Source organism: Ovis canadensis, chromosome 25, assembly GCF_042477335.2.
Source record: "Ovis canadensis isolate MfBH-ARS-UI-01 breed Bighorn chromosome 25, ARS-UI_OviCan_v2, whole genome shotgun sequence".
In the NCBI taxonomy this organism is placed as follows: domain Eukaryota; kingdom Metazoa; phylum Chordata; class Mammalia; order Artiodactyla; family Bovidae; genus Ovis; species Ovis canadensis.
Genome location: NC_091269.1, coordinates 42,728,600 through 42,755,545, shown reverse-complemented (window position 1 = coordinate 42,755,545; position 26,946 = coordinate 42,728,600). Strand labels below are relative to the sequence as shown.

Sequence of the window (26,946 nt, the reverse complement as noted above, 5' to 3'; positions counted from 1 at the left end):
GTGATTATAGGTGTCTTTTAAAAATAATTTCAGGGACTTCCCTGGAGGTCTATTCCTGTTCCATGCCGGTTCAATTCCTGGTCGGAGAGCTAAGATCCCACATTCTCCATGACAAGGCCACAAAGAAAGAGAAAAAATACTTTTCAGTATTTCTCAACTATTCTATTATGACCAAACTACTTTTATGTTTCTACTCTGAGCAATGTTATTTAAACAAATTGGTGTGGAAAAGATTCATGGAAAATAGCTACATCTCTATCTCATACGGTACAGAACCAAGTATTAAGTGAAAATATCCAATCTTCACTTTAGGAAGTGCTTGGTTTATGGTAGTTCCTTCCTATCTTTAGAAATAACTTAAGATTTTAGTAGTGGAACAGTGGAACAGTTAAATCCTGGTTCACGAAAGAGTGAACCAAGTTCATGAAAAATGAACTCTATCCTATTGTGTAAGAGTTTCAATATAACTTCATATAACTGACTCAGTAAAGGCAGGCAGAACTGCATTATTATAAAAGGTTTATGCAGGAGCCTCCCGCTAGTTAACTCAATATGCCCTTGATTTTAATAATTCCCGTGGCTTAGTGGCTGCTCACTTATGCGTGCACTTACCATGGAGAATCTATTCCACTATCCCCTGTCAGGCTCTGGGTTTCTGCTCCTTCCAAGTGACTGCGTTCAGGTTGGACATCCTGAGCCAACGCTGGCATATGCGAAGTGTTGAAGAGCTCCAACTTGTGTGTGAACTGTTTTCTCATTTCCTGACTCTGAGCACTCTGACTCCGGCTACCTGGTTTCTTTCCTGAATCACCAACAGAGCCGTGTAGGGCTTCGGCCTCAGCAGCGGCTGTCCCTGTGGTACAGTAATCAAATACACTTCCATCATCAGGTGCTGAGGTCTGTACACCTTCAGCAACACTGGGTTCCTCCTCATAGTTAAAACCACACTGGATTCCTAAATTGAGGATACAGTTTTCAGCAGAAAGGTTGGGTTTTTGGCTTTCACCAGGGTTAGTGAGCTTGTAATGTTCATTTCCTTTAAGCACCTGAGGCTCAAACCTCTGTATGTTGCTGTCGTACTCAGTCAGAGGCCTTTCTGTCACGTTCTGTTTTCCTAAATGATTCCACTTGTTTCCCTCTGGAAAGGAAAACTGAATGTTGTCAGGCAGCATTTGAATTAAGTCGTCATTCTCAGAAAAGTCATCCTCGTCCAGATAGAGTGAACTGCAGGCCCCATCTTCATCTTCCACTTCATTCTGATACAAGGCCTGGTCATCATCAGAAAGCCCTTCATTTTCTAGACACACAGTCTGTGCTTCCTGGACACGTGCCTTTCCCATTAGAGTTTCTTTAGAGTCTCGGTCTTGTCTCTCAATTTGTCTCAAATGTTTCGCACCAGTTGGGTAATCCAAAAGCCCAAGATTTTGGAACTGGTGTATTGTATTGTCAACTAATCTACAAGCAGAGGATGCTTGGTCTAAAGAAGAGGACCCTCCAGATGGCAGGACATGCTGTGTCTCTGCTATCTCTTCTAATTTGTCAAAATGAGAATAACTCTTCCTTGGGACTTCAGGGATTACCTCATTTTCTCCACCATACACGTCGTATCTCAACATGCTCTCCCTGAAGGAACAGCATTTACTACCATTTTGCAAACCATTACATTGAGAGTAATTTAAGAGGTGGTCTCTAAAATCATCGCTGATAGATTTGACAGTAGAGTGATTCACATAAGTGGATTCTTCTCTCAGTATATCATTACATTGCTCACCATATAGCTGTTTGGCTTCACTCTCAAAGATTCTTGAGGAAACCAAAGACCTTGACCTTTCGACAGGCTTTCCCTTTGGTCCAGTCTGATTGGGTTCCAAATCACTGGTCTTCTGAATTTTGTGCCCTTTGGTTACTGGGCTCCCTCGGGGAGCCAAACCCTGGAAAGGATTACTGATTTGCTTTTTGTAAATCAAATGGGGACCTAGTACTGATGGATTCTCACCAAGTGGTTTCTGAAGCACTGCTTCATTCGTGGAGGTAGGCTGTGTAGCAGGGAGCTTGGGGTGTTTCTCCAGTCTAACATTTCCTGGCTGAGGCCCACTTCCCCGACTCCTGGCTTTGTGTCTGTCCCTGTGCAAATGACCCTGCCTTCGAGGCTTTACAGACCAGCCTTGTCTTTTCTTAACTCCCACTTTTGAAGAATACTTATATCTGAGTGTCAGCATATCAGTGGATGTACCCTGGCTATTATATATTTTTTTTTCTTCATACTTTTGCATTAGGACAGTATGTTTGATTAAGTTGTCAACAGTCAGAATGGGATTAATTCGTTTGATTATCTCATGTTCAATGTCTCGAGGGATATTGTCCATGTTGTCTTCATCTCGGACGGGCCATTCTTCTGGTGGGAACTGGGCAGAGAAACTGCTGTGCTTTATTCTGGACTTCTCCTTTCTGGATATATTGCGCCAGAAGAGGTTAAAGCCAAACTTCTTGACTTTTTCTCTGTCTTTTGTGTGTGGTAAAGGTTTGATACTCTCACAGACGTGATTCTCCTCAGACACTGAAACTGCTTGATTGTGTACCAAAGATTTGGATTCCACAAGACCTTTCTGCCCTTTGCTAGTCACTTCTACAGCAGCTGGTGGTTCCTGTACATCCTGAGTGCACACATCACGGAAACACCGGCAAGAATGACAATGCGAAATGAGGGCTGCATTTTCTTTGGCTAACTCTGCACAGCTCTCCACGTTCACCAGATATGTAATGGAAGTTGGCATCTGGGAATTTTCATCTGACAGAACTCTCTTATTTTCTTGGGGGGTTGTATTTGTGATGAAGTAAGTCTGAGGAGTAACGATGAAGTATCCTTCTCCAGTATGATAAATCTTCCTTTCTTTAATGAGAGTTCCCAGAGTGGCATAAAGAATATCTCGAGATGGAATTGCAATACCTAAAACAAACAAGAATTTTACCCTGATAGATTCTGAATAAGAAATATTTTTAATGAGTGAACCAATTAATATATGCAATTAAAATGTCAAAAAAGCATTAAAAATGATAGTTCAATTGAATAATAGGAATATAATTTGGTCTACACAAAGCTATATGGGTAGGTTACCAATTAAGTAGAGGGGAAAAAAATGAGTTCCCTCAAACAGAAACCCCAAGTTAAATGATCTCATTACAAATTTAAATTTTGATTAAGGAAAGACTTCTTGAGAGCAAACAGAAATTTTTGAAAACCACAGCCTCATAGTTAAATCTTAGTAAGAATCCAAAGAAAAAATGAAAATCAGTCTGTGCTTGGGTAAGATGTTAGGTAACCACCTAACATCTGGATTATGGTAGTTTTTCAAAAAAGGAAGGTAACAATTTTAAAGACATTTCCTTTCCAAATAGCAGGGTTCAAAATTATATTTAGGTTGTGAAAACAATGTTTTAAAAGTGTAACACTGGAAGAAAATACATCAGCCTGTTAATATTGGTTTCCTTCAAGTGCACGCTCAGTCCCTTCAGTCGCATCCGACTCCTATGACCCTACGGACTATGGCCTGGCAGACTCCTGCATGTGGGATTATCCAGGCAAGAATACTGGAATGGACTCCCATGCCCTCTTTCTCCACATCTCTTATGCCTCCTGTATTGGCAGGAGAATTCTTTACTACTATACTAGCACCACCTGGGAAGCCCTTTGTTTGGGCAGTGGTACTATAAGTGATTACCTTTCTATATTTTCTGGACTTTTCTACAATATGCATATTTTATAATGGGAAAATGAAAAATAGTCTTGTGTAACTGTGCATTTGGGATATCCTGCAGCTATGAAAAGAATGAGATCGATATACGCTTCAACAGAAAGACATCAAAAATCTGTCTTTAACTTTAAAAAGAAAAGTTGTACAAAGAATGTGTATATGTGCGTGCTCAGTTGCTCAGTGGTGTCCATTCTTGGTGAACCCATGGACTGTAGCCCGCCAGGCTCCTCTGTCCATGGGATTTTCCAGGCAAGAATACTGGAGTGGGTTGCCATTTCCTACTCCAGGGGGTCTTCCCAACCTCAGGGATTGAATCCCACATCTTGCCTCTCCTGGGTTGGCCCGTGGATTCTTTACCACTGTGCTACCTGGGAAGCCCAGAAAGAAAGCATAGAATGATCCAATTTGTTGCTTTAAAAGGTTACATATATTCAAATACAATATATGAAGAGTCCACGAGAAACTATAAATGATAGAAGTTGCAATTTAAGAATAGGCAGGGACCTCTGTGGTAGATACAGTCTTTAAGACTACAATTACACTGCAAGGGGCATAGGTTCGATCCTTGGTTGAAGAACTAAGGTCCCACATACTTCAGAGCACAGTTGAGAGAAAAAAAAAAAAATAGGAGGCATGGGGAGAAGATTAATCATTTTTTGCTTTGCCCTCCTTTCTACAGAGTCTGACTTAATTAAATTACTACTGTAAACATTATTTTTGAAAAAGTTCATCTGGAAGATAAAAGAAATACTCATAAATTTGCTGATGCAGACCTTTTTCTGACAGGGCTCTAATTTAGGTTTCTATAATAGAAAAAAAAAATGGGAATTCCCTGCTGGTACAGTGGATAAGAATCCGTCTTCCGATGAAGGGGACACAGGCTTAATCCCTGGTCCAGGAAGATTCCACATGCCTTGGAGCAACTAAGTCCATGAGTGGCAACTACTTGAGCCCACGTGCTGCAACCACTGAAGCCGGAGCACGTGGAACTTGTGCTCTGAAACAAGAGAAGCCATCAAAATTAGAAGCCCACACACCACAACGAAGAGTAGAAGCCTCTGCTTTCTGCAACCAGAGAAAGCCCAAGCATAGCAACAAAGACTCAGCACAGCCAAAAATTAATTTAAAAAAAAATCCATAAAAGAAAAAAATTGTATATTGCCCACTTTATGTGTTTAAGATGATTTATAAATAGAAAACAAACACAGGCAATGAACTGATAGAGAAAAACTTGTTACTCTACCTGGGTAATGTTTCATCAAATGTTCCAACAGTGATTCTTGTGTTACTACAATCTGATCAGCATTCATATCAGATATAGCACAGCAGAGAACTTCAGCCAAAGGTATAAACTGAGATTGAGCTATTGGATTCATTTGCACTGGAAAGACATCACCTAAATTGGAGATTTGAAGAAAAAAAAAAGTGATAAATTTGATACAGGATAGAAAATATTTGAAATTAGTTCATCAAGAATAAAGACTGAATATCAGGTGGAACTGCTATTCTTTCATCAGTCTTTACCCAGTCTGTTAACATTATACATACAATGATAAAAACCACAGAAAAAAAAAAAAAGCTTACTTTATGATTTCTATTTTTAAGAAGTCTGTGATAGTTGTCACTACTTTATAAGCAAGAGATAATAAGTTTCCATAAGAAAGCTCAAAGTGCTACTGGAGTTCAGGTCAGACAAGGCTTACATGGCAATTCACATCTTTCAAAGCATTTTTTCATATTAGCTACCAGAGATAAGCACAGATGGAAGTATTTATTTATAACATATATAGCCATAAAAAGCTCAGTAATTGTGCCAATAGTTGTTGTTGTTCAGTCACCAAGTTGTGTCTGACTCTTTGGGACCCCATGAACTGCAGCACACCAGGCTTCCCTGTCCTTCACTATCTACCAGAGATTGCTCAAACTCATGTCCATTGAGTAGATAGACATGACATCCAACCATCTCATCTTCTGTTGCCTCCTTCTCCTTCTGCACACAGTCTTTTCCAGCAATCAGGGTTTTTCCAGTGAGGCAGCTCTTTGCATCAAGTGGCCAAAGTATTGGAGCTTCAACTTCAGCATCAGTCCTTCCAATGAATATTCAGGGTTGATTTCCTTTAAGGTTGACTGGTTTGATCTGCTTGCTGTCCGAAGGACACTCAAAGTCTTCTCTGGTACCACAATTTGAAAGCATCAATTCTTCAGTGCTCACTCAGCTTTCTTTATGGTCCAATTCTCATATCCGTAAATGACTTCTGGAAAAACCATAGCTTTGACTAGATGGACCTTTGTCAGCAAAGTGATGTCTCTGTTTAATACACTGTCTAGGTTTGTCATACCTTTCCTTCCAAGGAGGAAGCATCTTTTAATTTCATGGCTGCAGTCACCATTTGCAGTGATTTTGGAGCTCAAGAAAACAGTCTCTCACCGTTTCCATTGTTTCGCCATCTATTTGCCATGAAGTGATGACCGATGCCATGATCTTAGTTTTTGAATGTTGAGTTTTAAGCCAGCTTTTTCACTCTCCTCTTTTACCTTCATCAAGAGGCTCTTTAGTTCCTCTTCACTTTCTGCCATTAGGGTGGTATCATCTGCATATCTGAAGTTGTTGATATTTCTCCTAGCAATCTTGATTCCAGCTTGTGATTCACCCAGCCCAGCATTTTGCATGATGTATTCTGTATAAAGGTTAAATAAGCAGGGTAACAATATACAGCCTTGACATACTCAATTCCCAATTTTGAACCAGTCTGTTGTTTGTCTGGTTCTAACTGTTGCTTCTTGGCCTCCATATAGGTTTCTTGGGAGGCAAGTAAGATGGTCTGGTATTCCCATCTCTTAAGAATTTTTCACAGTTTGTTGTGATGCACCCAGTCAAAGGTTTTAGCATAGTTAACGAAGCAGAAGTAGATGTTTTTCTGGAATTCCCTTGCTTTTTCTGTGATCCAACGAATGTTGGCAATTTGATCTCTGATTCCTCTGCCTTTTCTAAAAACAAGTAAAGGGACAGAAATCAGTCTTCTGACTCCCAATCTAATATTTTGGTCATTCCACCATTTCCTAATTGAAATAATTAGTATGAGGAATTCTCTAGTGGTATCCAGTGGTTAAGACTTCTTTAACCTTCCACTGAATGGGGCTCAGGTTCAATCCCTGGTCCCACATGGCATGTGGTGCAAGCAAATAAATAGAGCCATTGCCACATTAAAAAAAAAAAAAAAGTCAGACTGGGGTATTTATTCCCTGGTGGTCCAGTAACTAGGATTCACTGCCGAGGGTATGGATCAGCAAACTAAGAATCTGAAAGTACAAGCCAGGTAATACACAGCCAAAACAAACAAAAAATGTCAGATCGAAGGAAGAGAGTTGGTGAGGAAAAAGTGAAATTAATGAGTCTCCCTTCTGAAGCAGGGTTTCTCATCTTTGGTACTTTTGACAAATGATGACAGATGTCACATGGGGCCAGATGACCAGGGTGCCAAGGACTGAGGGATTTCCTGGGACTCAAGATTTTCAGTGCTATAACCAGAAAGTTGAAAGCAAACTGAGATGGTTGGTCACCATAGACAGAGAATTATTTGTTGTGCAGAGCTCTCTTGATCATGGAAGGTTGTTTATTAGCATCCTTGGGCTCTCAGTGCCAGGAGCATCTCCCACAGTTGCAGCATCCAAAAATGTCTCCTGGTGCTGCTGCTGCTGCTGCTAAGTCGCCTCAGTCGTGTCCGACTCTGTGCAACCCCATAGACAGCAGCCCACCAGGCTTCCCCGTCCCTGGGATTCTCCAGGCAAGAACACTGGAGTGGGTAAAAATGTCTCCAGATACTGCCAAATGGCCCTGAAAGGAAGGGGTTGGGGGTCAAAAGTATCTCAGTTATAAACCACTGTTTTAGACCATTTGTTGGGAAAATCTGATTGTGAACGAGTAGAAATAGAACATAAACCAAGAAAAATTAGGATCAAATGAATGTGACTGTGTAGGTTGTGATTTTCTTAAAAGAAGATCTTTGCACATTTGGATGCCAAAAAGAAGGACTTATTGGCAATGATGAAAATTATTCCATGAGAGAGAAGAGAAGACATCAAGATCCCAACGGAGGGGAAAAGGAAAGTGCCTAAAAGGCAGAGGTAAAAGAAGAACTGTCTTAGAAATGAGAAAGATGGTACTTCATCTGAAACTTGAGAAAATATAAGATGGCCCATGATCAGAGATACTCTGAGGCATGGAAGGAAAAAAAAATATTAGTACAGCAAAGTCATCTGATCTCTGTAAAGTGAGAAAGGGAGAAAGAAAACCGAGGTGGGAGGAGAGAAAATGGGACTGAGGAGGTGAAGAGCAGGGAGGAGGGAGTTTGGGGAGTTATTCTCAGGGTACATTAGGAAAGTTAAAAATGAACACAAAGATTATGAAGGAGCTCTGAGTCTCCTAAGTGTGGTTTCTGGCAGATGAAGCAATCTGAAATAAAAAAGGATGGGAGTCAGGGAGGCGACCAGTTTCTAAAACTTCAATGTGCATGTGAGAATCACCAGGCGATCGTGCTAGGGTACAGATTCTGTGTGATTCAGAAGATCTGAAACTAAGCCTATGATTCTGCATTTCTAACAACCTCCCAGGTGATGTTTCATGTTGCAGTTCTGAGGACCGCTCTTTAGAGTGGTAGAGGGTTAGGGCGTTAAAGTAGTGAACCAGTCAACAAATAAACATGGCCCCAGGGCAGCATGGGAGTCCACTCTAGCCAAAGAGAAGCCAAAGAATTTAGAAAACCTGGCTATAACCCTGCGTTTGACTCTTCTAGTATCAGTGAGGAAGCCAATATATTGCACTGTTTGTTGAGGAGGAAAGAAAGCGATGAGGACTGGCCAGGAACAAAGGGTTGTAGCCAAAGTTGGTAAGTGGCTCATAATACTTACTGTATCTGCATGAAAGATAAAGGACCTCTTCCATCAGGAAACTGAAAAGCCGTTTGCTGTTAAAGATCACACTGATCTGTTTCCTTGTCTACTTAAGCTTCTCTATTTGGCAGGTTGGGTCATCTTTGACCTTGGAAGGTCACAACACAGGGCAGAATTGCTGTCTGCTTTGGCAGCAGAGGGAAGGATCTCCTCTTGGCCTGCTAGGTGTTCCATTCAGTGATGCTAAGATACCTATAGCATTCTGAGAAGCTAAGATGAATGGCTGATCAGTTAGCATTTCAAAGCATGGTGATAAGAGATGATGCTATGAAACTGACTGTCCAAGCGGAAGGTTAACTGACCTAAAACTCAAAATTCTCCTAGAAACTCTACCTCTGAGCTAAGAGTAATAAGCCTTTCTCCCTATCTTCATTCCCTCTTTGCTTTGTTTTTTACTTTCCGCATGTGAGACTTACTTTCTTTTCTTTCATCTCCCTCCTCAACTGGACAAAATATTGAATTAAAGTACAATTTCACATATTTTTATGCTTCTTAAACATAACTTTATGTGTTTAATTTAAAACAAACTTATATAACTCTCTTCCCCATCTTCCAAGTCACTCTTGGTGACTTTTTTTCTTGTATGTGGTCTTAAATTGATTACCTGTCCCACTTCATGTGGACTTAGAAGTCCTTAATCCAAAAAGGAGGGACAAGTTCTTCTCTGCTAGAAAGATATGGGCTAGAGTGTTAGAGAAGTAGAGGGCAAAACCTAAAAAGGATTTGCTCAGCCACACAATACACACTCAAACCTCACCTCACCTCACCCCTGGCCTAAATCCAGTCACTCTGAACTTTAAGACAGGGGGGAGTGGGAGGGAAGGGAAGGCTAGAGATGAGTGGCTAGAAAGTCAGTTTATGTTTGATGCCCCTGCTGCGCCCCCTGCCAGGGACTGCCCATTTCTGTACAGATGAAACAGGAAGCTGTATTAGGGTCCAGGAAAGGGGTTAGACCCGAAGCAGCCCATTTTCTAGGTCAACCCTTAAGTTTGTTTCCTCTTTTCATAGGAAAATGAATAGTCAAAATGGATTTTTTGTGGGCCTGGGGGCAGACATGCATGGGATGTTCCTGTACATTTTTCTGCAATCTCCTGTATATAACTACTTCCAAACAAAAGTTAAAAAAAAGATTTTTCAGAAAGTACTACTTTTCATTAACAAGAAGTGCATGAGAAATAGAATGTTTCTCAGACATTTTAAAAATCCCAAGCAATTTTTTCTTAATCTCAACACTGCTTGCCAAATCCAAAGATACTTTTGGAAATTTTATTAGTAATTCCTACCATAGTGTGGGGATGTATATTTTAAAAGAGTAAACAAATCCACTACCCACTAGAAAAATGCCTTTTTTTAAAAAAAATTACTACCGTTATATGTCAACTGTCTTTTAGAAAACATGTTGAATCGCGTGTATCCTCTGCTTTGGAGTTCCCTCTAGACAAACCCTAGAGAAAGTTTCTCAGTACATTCCTTTCACAGCTGTTGCTAAGATATGTCTTCAGGGTGAACCCTGACATGGGACCATTTGTGATAGACGTAGGAATCATTTTCCAGCTGCAGCCATAGTTTGTTTCAGTTACTTTTGCACTTGGATTTCTGGAATGCAATGACCCTTAGAGTTTTGTGCCAAAACTTAACATTCTGTGCAGAGGATTCCTCTTTTAGATGTAATTAGATTTCACAGTAAAAGAAGGCCAGCCCTTTGTCTTTATCCTCAAAGTAATCCTGGAGTAATTGAAGAGCACCTTTAGTCCAGGCCTGCTATGGACCTCTGACCCTTGAGCTGGAGCAGGGATCAGAAGGCTAGCAGAGCTTGTGGGCCAGAGTAAACAGTTCACAACAATGTTCTCTCTGTTTACACAGTCTTGCACTCTTGGGTGCCTCGGATATGGGAGAAGTATTTATGCCAAAAGGCTGGTTTCACAAAAAATACCCAAAAAGTAGAACCATACAGATTAGTGCCTGCTACATTTAATGCCACCTTTTCTGCACAGGACATTTTTCTTTTTACTTTGCTGTATTCTCAAAGGATTTAGTTTGTATATAAATTTTTTTAAAAATTCCAAGTTATAACAATGAGGCAAATTATATGAGTTTTAAAAAGATGATTCTTTCAAAGTCCACTTTTTTAGGGAACAAAGAAACAATGGAAGGCAAATTAAATGTATGTAGCATTTAGATAAAATGAAAATTGAAGCCCTGAACTATCAAAATCAGATAGACATCCAGTAAAGTCCAGAGCCAGGCTCTCTGGGGCTTGCAGTCCTAAAACTGTGACTAGAAGCAGCTTCCTGCATGATGGACATAAATTCATATAGACTCAGACAATCAATTCCTGCTCCCTGGTGCCTAATGATAGTGGTCTAGGAAGCCCCTGGGCAACAGAGCAGAACCCTGGAAGTGTGGCTTGTTCCTGGAGTTGGTGATAATCACTCAACAATAATCTGCTGCAATCAAAGACCTCATCAAAATCCTGAGGAAAACGGAGGTGGTTTCTTTATGTTGGGACACAAAGGCCTCCTCCCTATGCCTCAGTCGGAAGTCCTCTAGAAGAAAACCCTCTTCTGGCTGTTTTCTAACAGTAAAGAAAAGTGGCTGAGAGAACTACTTCCTGAACAATTGATAAGGCGTGAATATTCATGCTCCAGTGAAAAATAGCAAGAGGCACATTCATGACGAATATGGCCACAGCAAGATTGCCTTTCACCAGACCCACAGAAGGCAGCTGGAGTACACCAAGCTAACCTCCCCACCCTGCCACCTCCACAGAGCTGTGGTGCTGGAGAAATGGTCAACCCAGGAACACAGGACTCCCAGATCTGCCAGTATAGACAATCAGTTGGAAGTTTTAGTAAAATTAAAACAAGCCTAAACTTTGTACTCTCCAAGTAAGAAAGGCAGAACCAAAATCAAGTTACAAACTGCCTATCCCAAACTTGAATTTGCTTTGTCCACTGGAAGTAAAAGCATCTTTATCAAAATTGAATGTGTTTACTTTGATATCTGAATACTCTAGTTAGATTTCAGGGAAAAAATTAGTTTTCCATAAAAATGTTCCCTTTAGGGGAAGAAAATTACTATACAGTATTTACATTTATCTTGTGCTTTTAATTAAGGCATCTAAACAAATTCCAAGAGGGCCTCCTCATGGAATCTATACTCTGACATTGGGCATAAGGCGATGTTGCTACCAAACATGCAAAAGAGAGGAAATATGTCTTTGGAAACTTGGAAAGCATTTCCCGTTAGAACTTTTCTGGGTAACACTAAAACATGAATTGGCCACAAAATTAAATTCTAGGCAAAACTAATCCTAACATTATTTCATATTTAAAACACAAAGTTTTCTCTACTATAAACATGTTTAGTCCCCATACAAGTGTGTTTATGGACTCCATACTAGGCAGTCTGCCAGAAATTCATGCATTGTTGACCTTCAAACGGTTGAACTGAGCTGCTCAAACTCGGCTAATTACCTGGACACATGAAATCGGAGAGCATCTTTTTGGGAGCTTGTATTGAATGACACTGTGGGAAAAATATCTTCTACGTGCATTAGAAATGACAATAGAACGCGAAAAAAACCAGCCTGCAGAGAATACACTCAGGTTTAACAAAAAAGGATGTTTTGTCCTGAGTAATCCAAGAAGCTTCGCTGATTTTAAACTATGCTTTTATCCAGTACAGAATTTCCAAATTTCTTTAATAAAATTGATTCTGAACTTTAAAAAAATGAAAGTAATCTGTAACAAAGTGCCTCAGCCGAGATTAGATGCTGTGCAAAAATTTCCATGACTTTCAGTAATTAGATCTACTGAGTTAAACACTTAAATAGGTTCAGAAAATCAAACAAAATGGGAACAAAAAGAGGAAAGGTTTCAAGCCAGCAAAGCCAAGCCCCTCTCCATGTCTCCCTTTTATTTTACAAAAATGAAAGAAAGCAAACACTTTCCTCCACAGTTAGAAACAAAAGAGGACCATGACTCAGAAACTGGCTAAGAGTAGTCAAGTTATCTACCATGGAAGCTGAAATTCCTTCTCCAGCTCAGTGATGTTTATTTTGGAGTCCCAGACAAATGGCTCCCCTTCTGGGAAATGCCCTCTGTTGAAAAGCTACAGGCTTCCCTGAAAAGAAGGCTGGGCTGTTCACCAGCAGGAATCCTTAGTGCTATCTTTACTAATGGCACTTCAACCTGTCAGGATTAGTAAATGAGAAGGCACTTTCTTTTCAAGTGACATGTCCACTGATACTAACCAGTAGTGGAGTTGCAAAGGTCTTGGGCCATTTATGACAGAGACCTCAGAATCTGGTTGTCACAGCACATGGATATGCTTGAAAAGACACATAGTTGGCCCTATCAGGGAGCCTCCAGCAGCCTTCCTCTATAGAGATACAGGCATGCCTGGCTGTGAGGGAAGGATGTGAATGACTGAAATCAGCTGACCTTTTTTAAAAAAATGTTAAAACTAATTCACACTCAGCCCCAAAGCCCTCAGGCATGGTGGTACCCTTCCCTAACCTCTATTCCCTTCCCAGGTTCCACTTGGGATATGTTAATGACTTTACCCAGATGAGTTAGTTTTCTAAATAAATGAATAGCTTAAAACACTGCAAATTTATTATTTCACAGTCTATAGGTCAGAAGTCCAGTGGGCTCCACTGGTTCCTCTGCTCTAGGGCCCATGGCCTGGGCTCTGATTGGAGGCTCTGAGGGAGAATCTGCTTCCACGCTCATCCAGGTTTTTGGCAGAATTCAGTTCCTTGTGGTTGTAGGACTGAGGTCCCATTCCCTCAGTGGCTGTCAGACAGGAGCCCTTCTCAGCAACTTAAAGCCGCTTGGACTTCTTGTTATGTTGCCCCCTTCAGCTTCAAAGACCACATGGGGTCTTCTCTACTCTTCTATTATCTCTCATGTGCCCTTCTGTTGCTTTGCTTCTGCTTCCAGCCAGAGAAATTTCTCTGCTTTTAAGGGCTCATGTGATTAGATTGGGCCTACCCATACAATCGAGGATAATCTCCCTAAAGCCCATAACCTAATTACATCTGCAAAGTCGCTTATGCCATGTTAGGCAACATATTCACAGGTCCCAGGGATTCAGATGTGGACATCTTTGGGGGGCCCATTCTGCCCACCACAGCAGGTATAAGGGTTGGGGACAACAGCAAGCTGAGTAGAGCACAGGTTGTAAACTTCCACAGTCCCTGTATCTTCCTAAAAATGGGTGTGCAGAAAAACATCCTTTCTTTGCCCTCCAGGCAAACCTGGGGCTGATTTAAGATGAACCTTCTTCCCAAGAGTCTAGAAGCTGCACAGGCAATGATAGCAATTCTCATCTTTGCTCAGCATCATGGTGATGGGTATAAAATACCACTGTGGAAAACTGGGGGAAATTTTAGCACCAAGGTTGTTGTTTGAATAACAGATAAATTAAAGTTACCTGTAACAAAGTAGCAGCTTTTTAATATGCACATAGTCTTCATGTTACAAATGAGCACTACTCTGGAGGCAAACCATCCGATGTGGGTTCTAACCCAGGTTTGCTATGTGGCTCTCAATAAGCCACCTCTCTTCTCTGGGCCTCAGTTTCTTTGTCTATAAGTGTGGAGCTGAACTAGATCAGCATTTTCCAAAATGCATTCTATGGAAAATTCATTCCATGAAATGCTCTGCAGGAAAAGGGTCCTAAAGGCCAATGTTTGAGAAACCCCAGAGTCCCGGGGACATTGTTAAGGATTCTGAGAACAGTAACACAAAACCTAGCTTGTTTAACTCAATGTTTTCCAATCATATTTGGCAACAGTTTTTACTCCAGTACTTATTACCCTTCAGCTGTGACTTCTCTCCATTCCAATTGACCTCTCTCTGAATAGTCTGTATTTTCTCATCTCCATGACTTTGTCCCCATTTCCTCCATCTAAAGCACTCTTTCCCCACACCTCAGTGCTTCAAAATCCTGCCACAAAGACTGGCTCAAACACTGACTAACTCTCCCATGAACTGTTCTCTAGTTCCATCAGTTGGAGATAGTCTCCTTCCTACATGGACCACTTAAGAAATATCTAACCAGTAGCTGCCCTGGCATGCTATCCGGCACGCCGAACACACTGTTGTTATGACAGCACAGTCCTTCGATCATTCCTTGTCCAGCAAATATTTATTGGGTACCTACCATATGCCAGTTAATGGGGATACGGCAGTGAACACGACACAGTCCTCACCCTCAGAGGGCTCCCATTCTAGTGGAAGAGCAGTGGTTGGAGACAATCATAACCCAACATGAGGGCTATTAGGGGGACTGGGACTCAGTATTCCTGGGTTCTACTCCTGGATGCCATTCTCAGAAGTTTGTGGAGCCTGGGAATGACCATTGTAAGGAAGATGAGTCAGACCTGTCCCTATGTCGCCTTGGGTTACCTAAGATGGCTTGGGGTAAGAAAGGGAGTCCTGGAATTGGTCAGGCAGACCTGGGCTCAGATCTTCCACTTCCACTTACTGAGTGCCCTCTTCAAGAAATCATTACTGTTCAACCAACAGTATTTGGTTCAGATGTTATTGTAGAAAAACATCCAAAAGTACTTGGAATAAGATTTGACACACATCAGTTCTACCAATATTAGCACTCTTTAACTTCTCTTTGCAAATTAGGGATATTAAATTGATCATCCCTTATTCCATATTATTATTATTACTTTGAAGGCTTCTTGGAGGGCACAGTTCTACACATGGATAAATTACTTAGCCAATCCTGACTTTTCTTTTCTAATTTCCGGAGCCAATTTGATCAGATACCAGTCTTGACCATGACCTTCTCCCTACCTGAAAATGAAAAGCGAAAGTGAAGTCACCAAGTCGTGTCCAACTCTTTGGGACCCCACGGACTGTATGTAGCCTACCAGGCTCCTCCATCCATGGGATTTTCCAGGCAAGAATACTAGAGTGGGTTGCTATTTCCTTCTCCGGGGGATCTTCCTGACTCAGGAGTCAAGCCTCAGTCTCCCACATTGCAGGCAGATGCTTTACTGTCTGAACCACCAGGGAAGCCCAACCTAGGAGAAAACAATTTATGTAGGTAAAGTCCACTGCTAGCCCTGCTTTCTTCTATTCACTAACACTTTATTTGTGACCCCTTGTAGACATTGTAGGCTGGCTCATTCAACCCACATTCCAAATTACCTTTCTCTACTATGGAGGCAGGAAAAGCATATTACATACCCAGTTTTCCAGGCTTACTTAAAACTAGTGGACATGTGACATCATGGTGGTCAACAAGATAAAGGCAGCCAGCTACCAGTGCCAGGAGAAGAGCTCTCATAGAGAAAAGGTCTTTATTTCATCTTTTACCTTTCCATTCTTGATTCTTTCTTCCAGCCTGCATCCTGAAGAGATTGCAGCCACCTTGTGCCCATGTGGTGACAAGCATGGGGCCAAAAACCCTCACCCGCTAAGGAAGACAAAGCAGAAAGAGTGAGCCCTGGTGTCCGACAGCCTTGCTGAGCCACTGTGCTGGCCCAGGGGGCTGCCTTCCTCCAAACTTCTTGTGATGAGACAAATCTACTCCCTATTTGTTCATGCCATTCTTAGAAGGTTTTCTATCATCTACAACAAAACACATCTCTAACTAACACTTGGTCAAGGGCACCTGAGATTTACCTCCTCATATTTTCTACTGTGGGCAAAATGTTTGTCTTGTTGAGGGCTTGAGTAAGCCTCTGGGTTTTATACCAGTCGGATGTTTTTACCGCAACACCTTAACTGCTCTGAAGCCAGAAGGCCACACTGGTGGGTATTTACAGAAAAGGTGTCGGGGCTCCTGCTGCTTTCCCCCTATCATGTCAAGTCAAACGTGCCAAGAGAAGAGACACAGAAGCTTTAGTGAGTTTCCCTCATTTTTAACTGTACTTAAAAAGGTTACAATGGGCTCTCCTGTTCTAGATGAAAAAGGCTATCCTTATCACATGGAGAAATCACAGAGGGGAAGATAAGAAATGTCACAGTTGATACACCTTGATCTCAAAATATGGGTATCAACAGTTAGAGCCCCAAGAACTGAGTGCCTTTTAATCTCTCCTGAAAGGAAGTCTTGTGAAATAGAGCCAGTAAGTCAATATCACCATTAACATCAATGTAAGATTAACTCAGGACTTAAAGAGACAAATAATGAATAACCTTACTTAGACTTGAGGGGTGAGTGATCTCTGTCTTTGTTGAAAAAATCTGTCTCTGTGTATATCCACACAGGCCCTGGGTCTGCAAGGTGGTGGACTAACCCCAGCAGAGGCCTCCTGCTCAAGAGGGGGGCTGGGTTCTGTGGTGTGAAGGGAGCTGGGAGAGGGTTCTACTCTGTAACACACACAGTGCTGCCTTTTACCACTGGCTCCCCTGCCCCACACACACACTTTACCAAAAAACATCACAAACATTGCAGCCTTGCCTGCTCTTCTCCTACTGAAAGTGGTGGGGGTTGGGTGACTCAGAATAATGAACAGGATCTGCCCAGAATCCAGGGAGGCTTATCAGTGTCCACAGGTGTTTCCCCAGGGCACCCAGCAGGCTGCTCTCCCACCAAATCTGGAAAGCATCACTGAGTTTCTGCATCAACAGCCTCTTTCACTTCTCCGAGACTGTCTGCTATGCTCCAGCTGCTTTCAAGTTGATTACAGACTCTCTTTTGGCCTCCTGAAATACTAACTTTTTAAAAGATAAAAGCCACTCCAGGGATACAATTCACATAAAAGTATTTTTACTAAGAAGCACTTCCCAGCTGTTAGAAACTTTGAAAGGCATAAATGTTTTGATTTTAAGATTGTGAGTTTCCTTTTCTTCAGCACAGAAGGCTTCATCTTGCATCTGGGCAAATGTGACTGCACCTCCACGGGACTTCAGTGTATTTCTACAAGGTCATTGCCTTAGGAATGAAAAAGTAAAGTTCACTACCCTAAGAAATCTTAAAAGAGGCTGAAGGTCTTGCTCACTACCAGTGACTCTGATCTTTACATGGGAGGGTCATCTGGTCACTGCTTCTAGGAGCTGACCACCTACTTCACACTAAACCAACAATTACTGCACCTTTGACCCAAGGCAGCCAGATGGTTTTTCTCAGATTACATTCTGGGAGAAAGAACATGGGTTTGTGCACATTGTGTGGTGAGGCTGTCCAGGCAGAAGCCTCTAGGGTCCATCTGCAGAGGTTACCTGACCCCTCCTTTGCCTTCCACACAGACAGGACCCCTCAACCCCACAGAGAACAAATGCCCATGCTTTCTCTTTCTCCATCTCTTGGGTTTCAGCCAGAAAAGGGGTTCCAACACATCTCTTAAATACACTTGCTTCCTAGCTTGCTACGTCCCTAGGCCCCTCCTCTCCCTTTCTAGGAGTCTAAGACTAACATTCTCCATTTACTCATGAAATATTCCTCCCTCGAGCACTGCACACCAAGTATTCCCACTACCCACACACGAGTACTCCTACTACCCACACGCAAAAGGTTTTCTCAACTCCTACTCACTCACCAACCCTCTTGCCAAAGCCAACTCCTCCCTTTCTCGCCACCTCCCACCTTAGCCTAGCAGCCCAAAGCACGGTGCCAAGGCTGAGATGCAAGAGAGCCAAGCCAATTCTTGGGGAGTTGCCTGTGGCAGCAGCACAAACAGCTAGGGCTTGGGAGTCGTGCATCCATCCTGCTCCCAGCATGGCCCAATGGAGCAAACTGTTAGCAGGAGAAGCTTGCTCTCTGACTCTCAAGAGCTGAGGCTTTCTGGATAAATGACGCTGAAAACTTGGAATCCTCAGTAAGGTTAACTGACAACTCGCTAGTAAGAGGACGCTAGAGAGCTTTACTAACTCTGAATGAGTGTTTAGATTTCAAGGGGAAAATGAGGCCCAAGACAGAGTCAGCTCTAAGTCATAACAACTTGAGTCATCAGAGTTGATCTGGGCTGCTTCAGAGATGTATTTATATTCCAAAAGTTTATAGAGGGAGAACCCAGGATCCTTCCATCCTGTCTCCATCCAACAAAGGTTCTTTCCCCCTCTTTCTGGGAGAGAAGGAAGCTTTGTCTCTTTCTCTTGTACATAGGCAAAGAAAATTCACTTTTCTCCACCCCTCCCCTGTGGAGTGTCTGACCACCCCTGTTGGAGATTTTTCCATCTGGCTTTCATCGTATTACCCCAGTAGTAAGCACTGAGGCACAGGGTCTTGATACAGGTATAATTACTTACATAATAATATTACTTTTAAGTTACTGCATAATAACTAACCTGTCTCTGATCAAAATACCTATGTGCATTAAAAATAAAATGAATAGAGATGAATATTAAAAGCTTGACAGCTCTGGTGGCAAGAATGATGGGATCCTGTGTGTCTCATGGCATGCTGGGAGAGATAAATGAGAGCCCTGAGGCTGGTTAGCAGGAGTTGAAGAAGATCCTGATAGCCCAGCTGTCAGGAGTCTGGCTTGGAAAATGGCAGCCTAATGGCACTTTTGGATTTAGCTCTCTCCTCCGGCTGGACCCTGAAATTCTTAAAGGTGGCCTTCAAGTGGAAAGGGGAATTAATTAGCTCCACGGCCAGAGCAAGTCTAGGAGAACCGCAGAGCTACGCTGCCCAGAACTGCAGGGACGGAGTCTGCATCACAGCCTTGAAGACACTTCTCTGCTCCCCTCGGATCCTTTCCTACCCCAGAAATGATCGTCCAAGATTGGAATGCTGGGAGCTCTATTGGACGCCAGTACCATGTAGCCATGCGGAGAAGGAGACACAGGACAGAGGGTCAATGAAGATACTAAGGAAGACTGAGCAAAACCTCAGTGAGTGAGCAGAACAGTGCCAGAGTCTCCTCACACAGGCCAGAGGGTGAAATCTGGGCTGTTCTAAATGCCTGCAGTTTGCTCGCTTCTGCGTTCCCCACTGGCAGTGAGGAAAACGGCTTCTCCTTGCAGCTGTGACTTTTATCCCTGTAAATGCTGACTTTAACTGCTAGGAGTTTGTGCAAAAGTTTGCAGTGTGAAAAAAGAGGAGTTTAAAAAAGGCTCTGCATGGTTTTCTAGGCTACTGCATCTGAATTTATGGCAGAAATTGATTTGGATGTTATATGCTTGTCATAAGTGCTTGAGAGGGATCGTCGCTTGATTAGAGAAAGATGCAAAAAGAAGTGTTCATGGGATTCCCTTGCTTTTTGCCACCTGTAGCTGAAATGGATGCCTTAACCCTGAGGTTCTGGCCATGAGGAGAAAGCTACTGGCTTCTTACCATCAAATTGGAGGCCTGCAGTCTTCATGAACTCTAGGTGTAGGAGACAGAACAAGTCCCTGTACTGGATTTTGGCTAGAGGTTTGCCTCAAGAAAGGTGTAGTAGTAAGCCAAGAGGGCAAGAGAAGGAAGGCTGTTTCCAGATTAAGGTACACTTTAGAAGTTTCTGACATGGTTACTAGACACATGCCCTTTTGAAAAGCGGCTTTTAAGCTTGCTGAGGAGCTCCTGCATAAATCAGATCGCCCATTTGTATATTAAGAAGTTGTGAGTCAACTCATATGACAGACAGGTGAAAGGAGCTTTAGAAAAAACTCCTTGCAAGAAAAGTCCTGCTAGCCAGGTGGCATTTCAGCTTTGCCCAAGAAAGTGACAGCTATCCCCTCTGCTGCCCCAAGCAAGAAAAAGCTGCTGATTTGTTGGCTGGCTAGTCAGAGGGAATCACAGATTCACAAGGTTTCCCTCAGTTGCCTGGGTCAGGCTCATCCGATGCCTGTTGTGGCTTCAAGCTTTGCTAAACTAAAAACAAGTGTGGTCTCCCAGCTCCCTGAGCAGAACTTGGACTCTGAAACTGTTGAAAGACACCCTTTTGTGGGGCCGTGAGCTGTGGATCATGAATGCTGATGGACTTGTCGGCATTAGCACAGAAGCCTGTGGAGAGGCCTGTTTTCTGAAGAGGTCACTGCCCATCGGGAAAGCCTGACTCTTGCCCAGCAGGGTTCCTAGGGAAGCTGCAAGTTGAGGAAGGTCCAATCATGAGAAGCACGGCCCATCCGCCCACTAGGGAAGGTGTTACTGATGTTGGCTTTTTGGTTTCAGCCTTTCGGATTTTTGCTGTCAGGACAATGCGTGCCTTTTCTGGTTCAGGCTGAGGTCACTACCAATCAGCTGCTGGTCTGACTCCCCTTTCACCTTATACCTCCTAAGGCAGCTTGATCATTCAATGCAGTCTTCATCTCTATAACAGGAGGGAAAGGGGCAGGGGACAACTTTGGAAAGAATGACATAGCCCAAGGACATAACATAAACCAATTAGAATCAAATGGGACCAAGATGGCAGACAAGACCAGACCTTAATCCTCAATCAACAACTGACATGCCACACCCGGAGGTGCCGTGACAGTTCCAGGGTACTTTTAAAAGACCAAGGAGTGGGTGGTGGCCCAAATCCTGGAAATCTCCATCCCTTCCCAAAAATAGTTGGAATAATCCTCCCATAGCAGATGAAATTACCCAGCCTATAAAAACTAACCACACCAAATTTTATGGCTGCATTCACCCTCTGCGATGGTCCACACACACTCTGTCTGTGGCGTGTGCTTCTCTCTGTATCTAAATACATCCATTTCTTACCTATCACTTTGTCTCTCACTGAATTCTTTCTGTGATGAGATATCAAGAACCTGAGCTTCATTAGGTCCTGAAATCAGGTACTGTGGGTTTTGGCTGGGTCTGAGTCCCAGCCATGTGGGTTTAAGTCCCAAACTGGGTTTTGGCTGGGTTCGAATCCCAGCCAAACGGTTTCAGATCGACTTTTGAATATTTCCACTGGATCACTCTAGGATGACAAGGGTGAGGGCCATACAGATCTATTTCAAAACAATTTTTAATTCAAAATTCTGCATTGACCATTGTCCTGGACATAAAGTAGCTTCCTTTCTGTCCCCTAACAACAATCCCAGATTGGTGCGCCTGAAAAGGGTCCTAGGAGATTTAGATTTAATAGTTAAGTCTGTTTGAACTGTATGAAAATGTTCTGTGACGAGGCTTTCTGCCTCTCTTGCACCCACCCTCCTGGAGGAAAGGTCTGGGTGAGACAGGAGGATGGGGGGAGAAACCTGTGAAGTTGTAGAGATGAGAAACACTGGTTTTATGACAATGGAGGGAAAGCAAAAAGCAAGGCTCCAGGCAAGGGAAAACTTGAGGCCTGTGAAGATAGGGGGGTGGGGGCAGAGATTAATGATCTCTGTTTTTCAGAATCTGCTCCTGAAGCCCCCCTCCCAGGGCAAAGCCACGCCTCTGGGTTCTCCTGACTAGCAGCCCTGCGACCCCTTTCCTCCCTGCCCTCTGTGCTATTGTGAACATTCCCAAATTCAAACTGACCGCTGCCTGACACTGACCAGACAGGCGTTTCCAGGCAGAATACCTCCAAATATCTTCCACACTGCAGGGACAGATGAACTGATGGCATGAGCAAGCAGGACTGCTTGAAACTACACTGAGAACTGAACCAGCCTGAATTATCTGGGATGAAGTGCAGAGTCCCCAGATGTATCCACTGGTGGGAGGTCAGAGGCCCCAGTAGGGATCCTGCCCACTTGTGCTGCCTAAATGATGTACAGCTCAATTTGGGGGCCCTCATAATTGGAAACTCCTTGTTCTCAGGGGTGCCCTGTGTGCCCTCTGCAGCTGGATGTATGAAAGGCAGGCATTAATTTATCTCTGGTAAAAACACTTACTTAAACCTGCAGGTGGTTATCAGAAACTTTCAAGGGTTTAAGGAAATACCCAGATAGACAGGTACTCTGTGGGAAGCTTACCTACGATGGGAGCACTTCCATTAGAAAAATGGTATAAAAAAAATAGAAATATGGTATGAAATTAATCCTGACTTTTAACTGATGTGATTCATAACTCTGCCTCAGCCTCAAAGGCATTCATGGCAGCTTCCATTCACTGAGGCCAGTTATATGCGTGATAGAATTCGCCATAGATTTCCTTCTCAAAAGTCATGGCAAAGTCTGTGCAAAGTATTAATATATCCAGGTTTATCTGGGTGTGTACCTCAGTCCCAGGCAGGCAAGGTTAGTGCAGAAACCTGAGGAAGCCACCAGGCAGTCTAAGGTAGCATGCGTGCTAAGTCGCTTCAGTTACGCCTGACTCTTTGCGACCCTGTGGTCTGTAGCCCACCAGGCTCCTCTGTCCATGGGATTCTCCAGGCAAGAATACTGGAGTGGGTTGTCATGCCCTCCTCCAGGGGATCTTCCCGACCCAAGGATAGAACCTGCGACCCTTACGTCTCCTGCATTGGCACCACCTGGTAGACTTTGCGTGTGTGTTAGTCGCTCAGTTGTGTACCACTCTTTGCGATCTCATGGACTGCAGCTCACCAGGCTCCTCTGTCCAAGGGATTCTCCAGGCAAGAATACTTGAGTGAGATCCCTTTTCCAGAGGATCTTCCTGGCCCAGATATTGAACCCGAGTCTCCTGTGAGGCAGGCAGGTTCTTTACCATCTGAGCTACCAGGGAAGCCCCATAGACTTCATAGTAAATGAGGTTCAACTGACTAAAACCAGGAGGAGTCTTGGAGGCAGGGACTAAGACCAATACCGTGGGACACCTTATCCTGCCCTTGGGAGTCCTGCTGGGTAAGTGCTGTTTAAGAGAAACCCAGTGGATTTGGTCCTAGCTCCCACTGGTCTGACTAAAACAAAATGACCAATAGAGAGGCATCTAATGGGAAAATTTACCAGGTGCCAACCATGGAAAAACATAACAGGTGGAAATGAGGGACAGAGAGAAAATAGTTTTGTTTCTGCAGAGCTGGGGCTTTTGTTCGTTTTGAAAAATCTGCTGAAAACTTGGGATCCTGGGCTAAGAGCAAGTCTTAGGAAATTAATTTGTAACTATATAGATAGTGAACTCCAGATTCACCCAACCCTGGAGGTATGTGTTTATATTTCAAGGGAAAATGAGATCCAGGACCTTGGAGACATTTCTAGGTCAAGAAGCTGGAGCTTATCTGACCCCTAGAGAGATGTGTTTGCACTGCAAAAAGTTAGAGAACCAGAGTGCTTCTCATCCTGTCTCCAAAGAACAAAAGCAAATGAAGGAAAGGAAGGAAGGGCAATTGGCTTTCTCCTGTGTAAACGCAGAGAAAAATCAGTGTTTCTCCCCTACACCAATGGAATGTCCAGCCACTGGTGTGGGAGGTTTCTCTAATCAGTTCTCATGGAGTCATCCCAGGACTGATGTTGTTTGGTAAGGAATAATCAATCTGGTTCCACTTCAGGATGTCTGTGAAGAACTCTGTGACCCACTTCCTAGCAAAACAAAGCTGGTGGAAACTATAAGAACAACTATTCCAAGTCTCTGGAAATGTTATACACCAAACAAGGAAACATTTATTCAAGAAAATCTTGTACAACTTAAGAGCCATGAGACTCTGTGGGAATTAAACCACCGCCTTCTCCCTCCCCAAAGTGTCCCTCCACTTCAGCTCAGTTTGATGAAAGCCCCACTTCAGGCAAATATGGCCAAGAAGTCAGGGCTCCCTCTCCTCAGCTCCCAATCAAGGTTTACTATATCTCGCTGGGAGGGGCAAGCTGCCAGAATTTTCTATCCCCTCCAACTCCAAGCCAAAGGGGCTAAATTTAAATTCTTGGTGAGTGTGGCTGAGAGATTTGGGGTTCCCTTCCTCTCCACAGCCTCTACCCACCCACTCCTGGCTCTATCCCAGGAGCCACAGTCCAAGAATACTGAGATTCCAACCACCTTTACTTCATCTCACTCATCAGTTCCGACCTGGGAGGGCAAGCTGGTCTTCAACTTGTGTCCAGCAGCCAAAGCAGTGGCTCAGGTGCCCAGAGTGCAGAGGGGTCCATAAGAAAAAGTTCCAAAGCACTCCCCAAAGGAATGGGCTTTATTTGATAAGTGTTTAGGAAAGTTCAAGCCTAAAGGCACTCGTGAAGACAGCTCAGCTAAAAAGAGTCCCCCTGGGGTCAGAAAAAGCTTCAAAGATTGACCTCAAAAAACAATCCCCGCCAGAATTTAATTGGACCAGACTGGTGAGCATGTTTCCTTCTTAGTATTGTTGAAATCAACACAACAATCAGCTGGTTGTTGTTGCTCAGTCCCTAAGTGGTCTCCGACTCTTTGCAACCCCATGAAGTGCAGCACACCAGGCTTCCCTGTCCTTCACTATCTCCCTGAGTTGGCTCAAACTCATGTCCATTGAGTCAGTGATGCCATCCAACCATCTCATCCTCTATCGCCCCCTTCTTCTCTTGGCCCTCTATCTTTCCCAGCATCAGGGTCTTTTCCATTGAGTCAGCTCTTTGAATCAGGGGGCCCAAGCAGCGGAGCTTCAGCCTCAGCATCAGTCCTTCCAGTGAATATTCAGGGTTGATTTCCTTTAGGATTGGCAGGTTTCCTTGCTGCCCAAGGGGGACTCTCAGGAGTCTTCTCTGTGAGCACCACAGTTTGAAAGTATCAATTCTTCCACACTCAGCCTTCTTTACGGTCCAACTCTCACATCCATAAATGACTACTAGAAAAATCAGCTGGTAATTAGAACCTAATAAGAATGGTGTAAGGGAATTCCCTGGTGGGATGTCCAGTGGTTCAGACTCCACACTTCCAACTGCAGGGGGTGCAGGTTCCCCTTATTGGAGAGTCAAAGAATGCTCAAACTTCTGCACATTTGTACTCATCTCACGCTAGCAAAGTAATGCTCAAAATTCTCCAAGCCAGGTTTCAACAGTACATGAACCGTGAACTTCCAGATGTTCGAGCTGTATTTAGAAAAGGGAGAGGAACCAGAGATCAAATTGCGAACATCTGCTGGATCATCAAAAAAGCAAGAGTTCCAGGAAAAAACATCTGCCTCTGCTTTACTGACTACACCAAAGTCTTTGTATGGATCACGACAAACTGTGAAAAATTCTTAAAGAGATGGGAATACCAGACGACCTTACCTGCCTCTTGAGAAATCTAGATACAGGTCAAGAAGCAACAGTTAGAACGGGACATGGAACCACAGACTGGTTTCAAATTGGGAAAGGAGTACGTCAAGGCTGTGTATTGTCACCCTGCTTATTTAACTCACATGCAGAGTAGAAAAGTGAAAGTGAAGTCACTCAGTCATGTTTGACTCTTTGCGACCCCATGGACTGTAGCCTACTATGCTCCTTCATCCATGGGGTTTTCCAGGCAAGAGTACTGGAGTGGGGTGCCATTTCCTTCTGCAGATATTCCCAACCCAGGTATCGATCCTGGGTCTCCTGCATTGTACGCAGACACTTGATCGTCTGAGCCACCAGGGAAGTCCATATGCAGAGTACATCATGCGAAATGCAGGGCTGGATAAAGCACTTGATTCTCCTGGAATCAAGATTTCCAGGAGAAATATCAGTAACCTCCGATACCCAGATGATATCACCCTTATGACAGAAAGCAAAAAAGAACTAAAGAGCCTCTTGATGAAAGTGAGAGAGGAGAGGTGAAAAAGTTGGCTTAAAACTCAACATTCAAAAAACTAAGGTCATGGCATCCAGTCCCATCACTTCATGGCAAATAGATGGGGAAACAGTGGAAACAGTGAGAGACTTTATTTTCTTAGGCTCCAAAATCACTGCAGATGGTGACTGCAGCCATGAAATTAAAAGATACCTGCTCCTTGGAAGAAAAGCTATGACCAACCTAGACAGCATATTAAAAAGCAGAGACATTACTTTGCCAACAAAGGTCCATCTAGTCAAAGCTATGGTTTTTCCAGTAGTTTACATATGGATGTGAGAGTTGGACCATAAAGAAGGCTGAGCACCAAAGAACTGGTGCTTTCAAACTGTGGTGCTGGAGAAGACTCTTGAGAGTCCCTTGGATGGCAAGGAGATCAAACCAGTCAATCCTAAAGGAAATCAACCCTGAATATCCATTGGAAGGACTGATGCTGAAGTTCCAATTCTTGGGCCATCTGATGCGAAGAGTAACTCTTTGGAGAAGACCTGATTCTAGGAGAGATTGAGGGCAAGAGAAGGGGGTGACAGAGGATGAGACAGCTGGATGGCATCATCAACTCAATGGACATGAGTTTGAGCAAACTCAGGGAGAGAGGGAAGGACAGGGAAGCCTGGCGTGCTACAGTCCATGTCGTCGCAAAAAGTTGGACATGACTGAGTGACTCATCAACAACAAATGATGAGCCTTGCGCTGAGTGTTTTGTGTGCATTGAGTTTTAACTCAAAAGCATTCCAAGATGTTGCTACTTCTACAG

The 26,946-nt window shown here is 43.3% G+C and overlaps 1 protein-coding gene across 2 annotated transcripts in view; it reads right to left on the bottom strand.

Moving 5' to 3' along the window:
* STOX1 (storkhead box 1) overlaps positions 1-26,946 on the bottom strand; it is a 66,592-nt gene that overhangs the window by 4,002 nt on the left and 35,644 nt on the right. The window contains exons 1-3 of one of the 2 annotated variants that reach the window (XM_069571895.1): positions 15,521-15,750; positions 4,996-5,148; positions 613-2,947 (exon numbers count right to left, since the gene is read on the bottom strand). In XM_069571895.1, the coding sequence (XP_069427996.1) occupies positions 613-2,947; positions 4,996-5,128 (2,468 nt within the window). In that variant the 5' untranslated portion in view covers positions 5,129-5,148; positions 15,521-15,750. Of the gene's footprint in view, positions 1-612; positions 2,948-4,995; positions 5,149-15,520; positions 15,751-26,946 lie in introns of those variants that run through there. The other variant, XM_069571894.1, reaches the window with a different exon arrangement.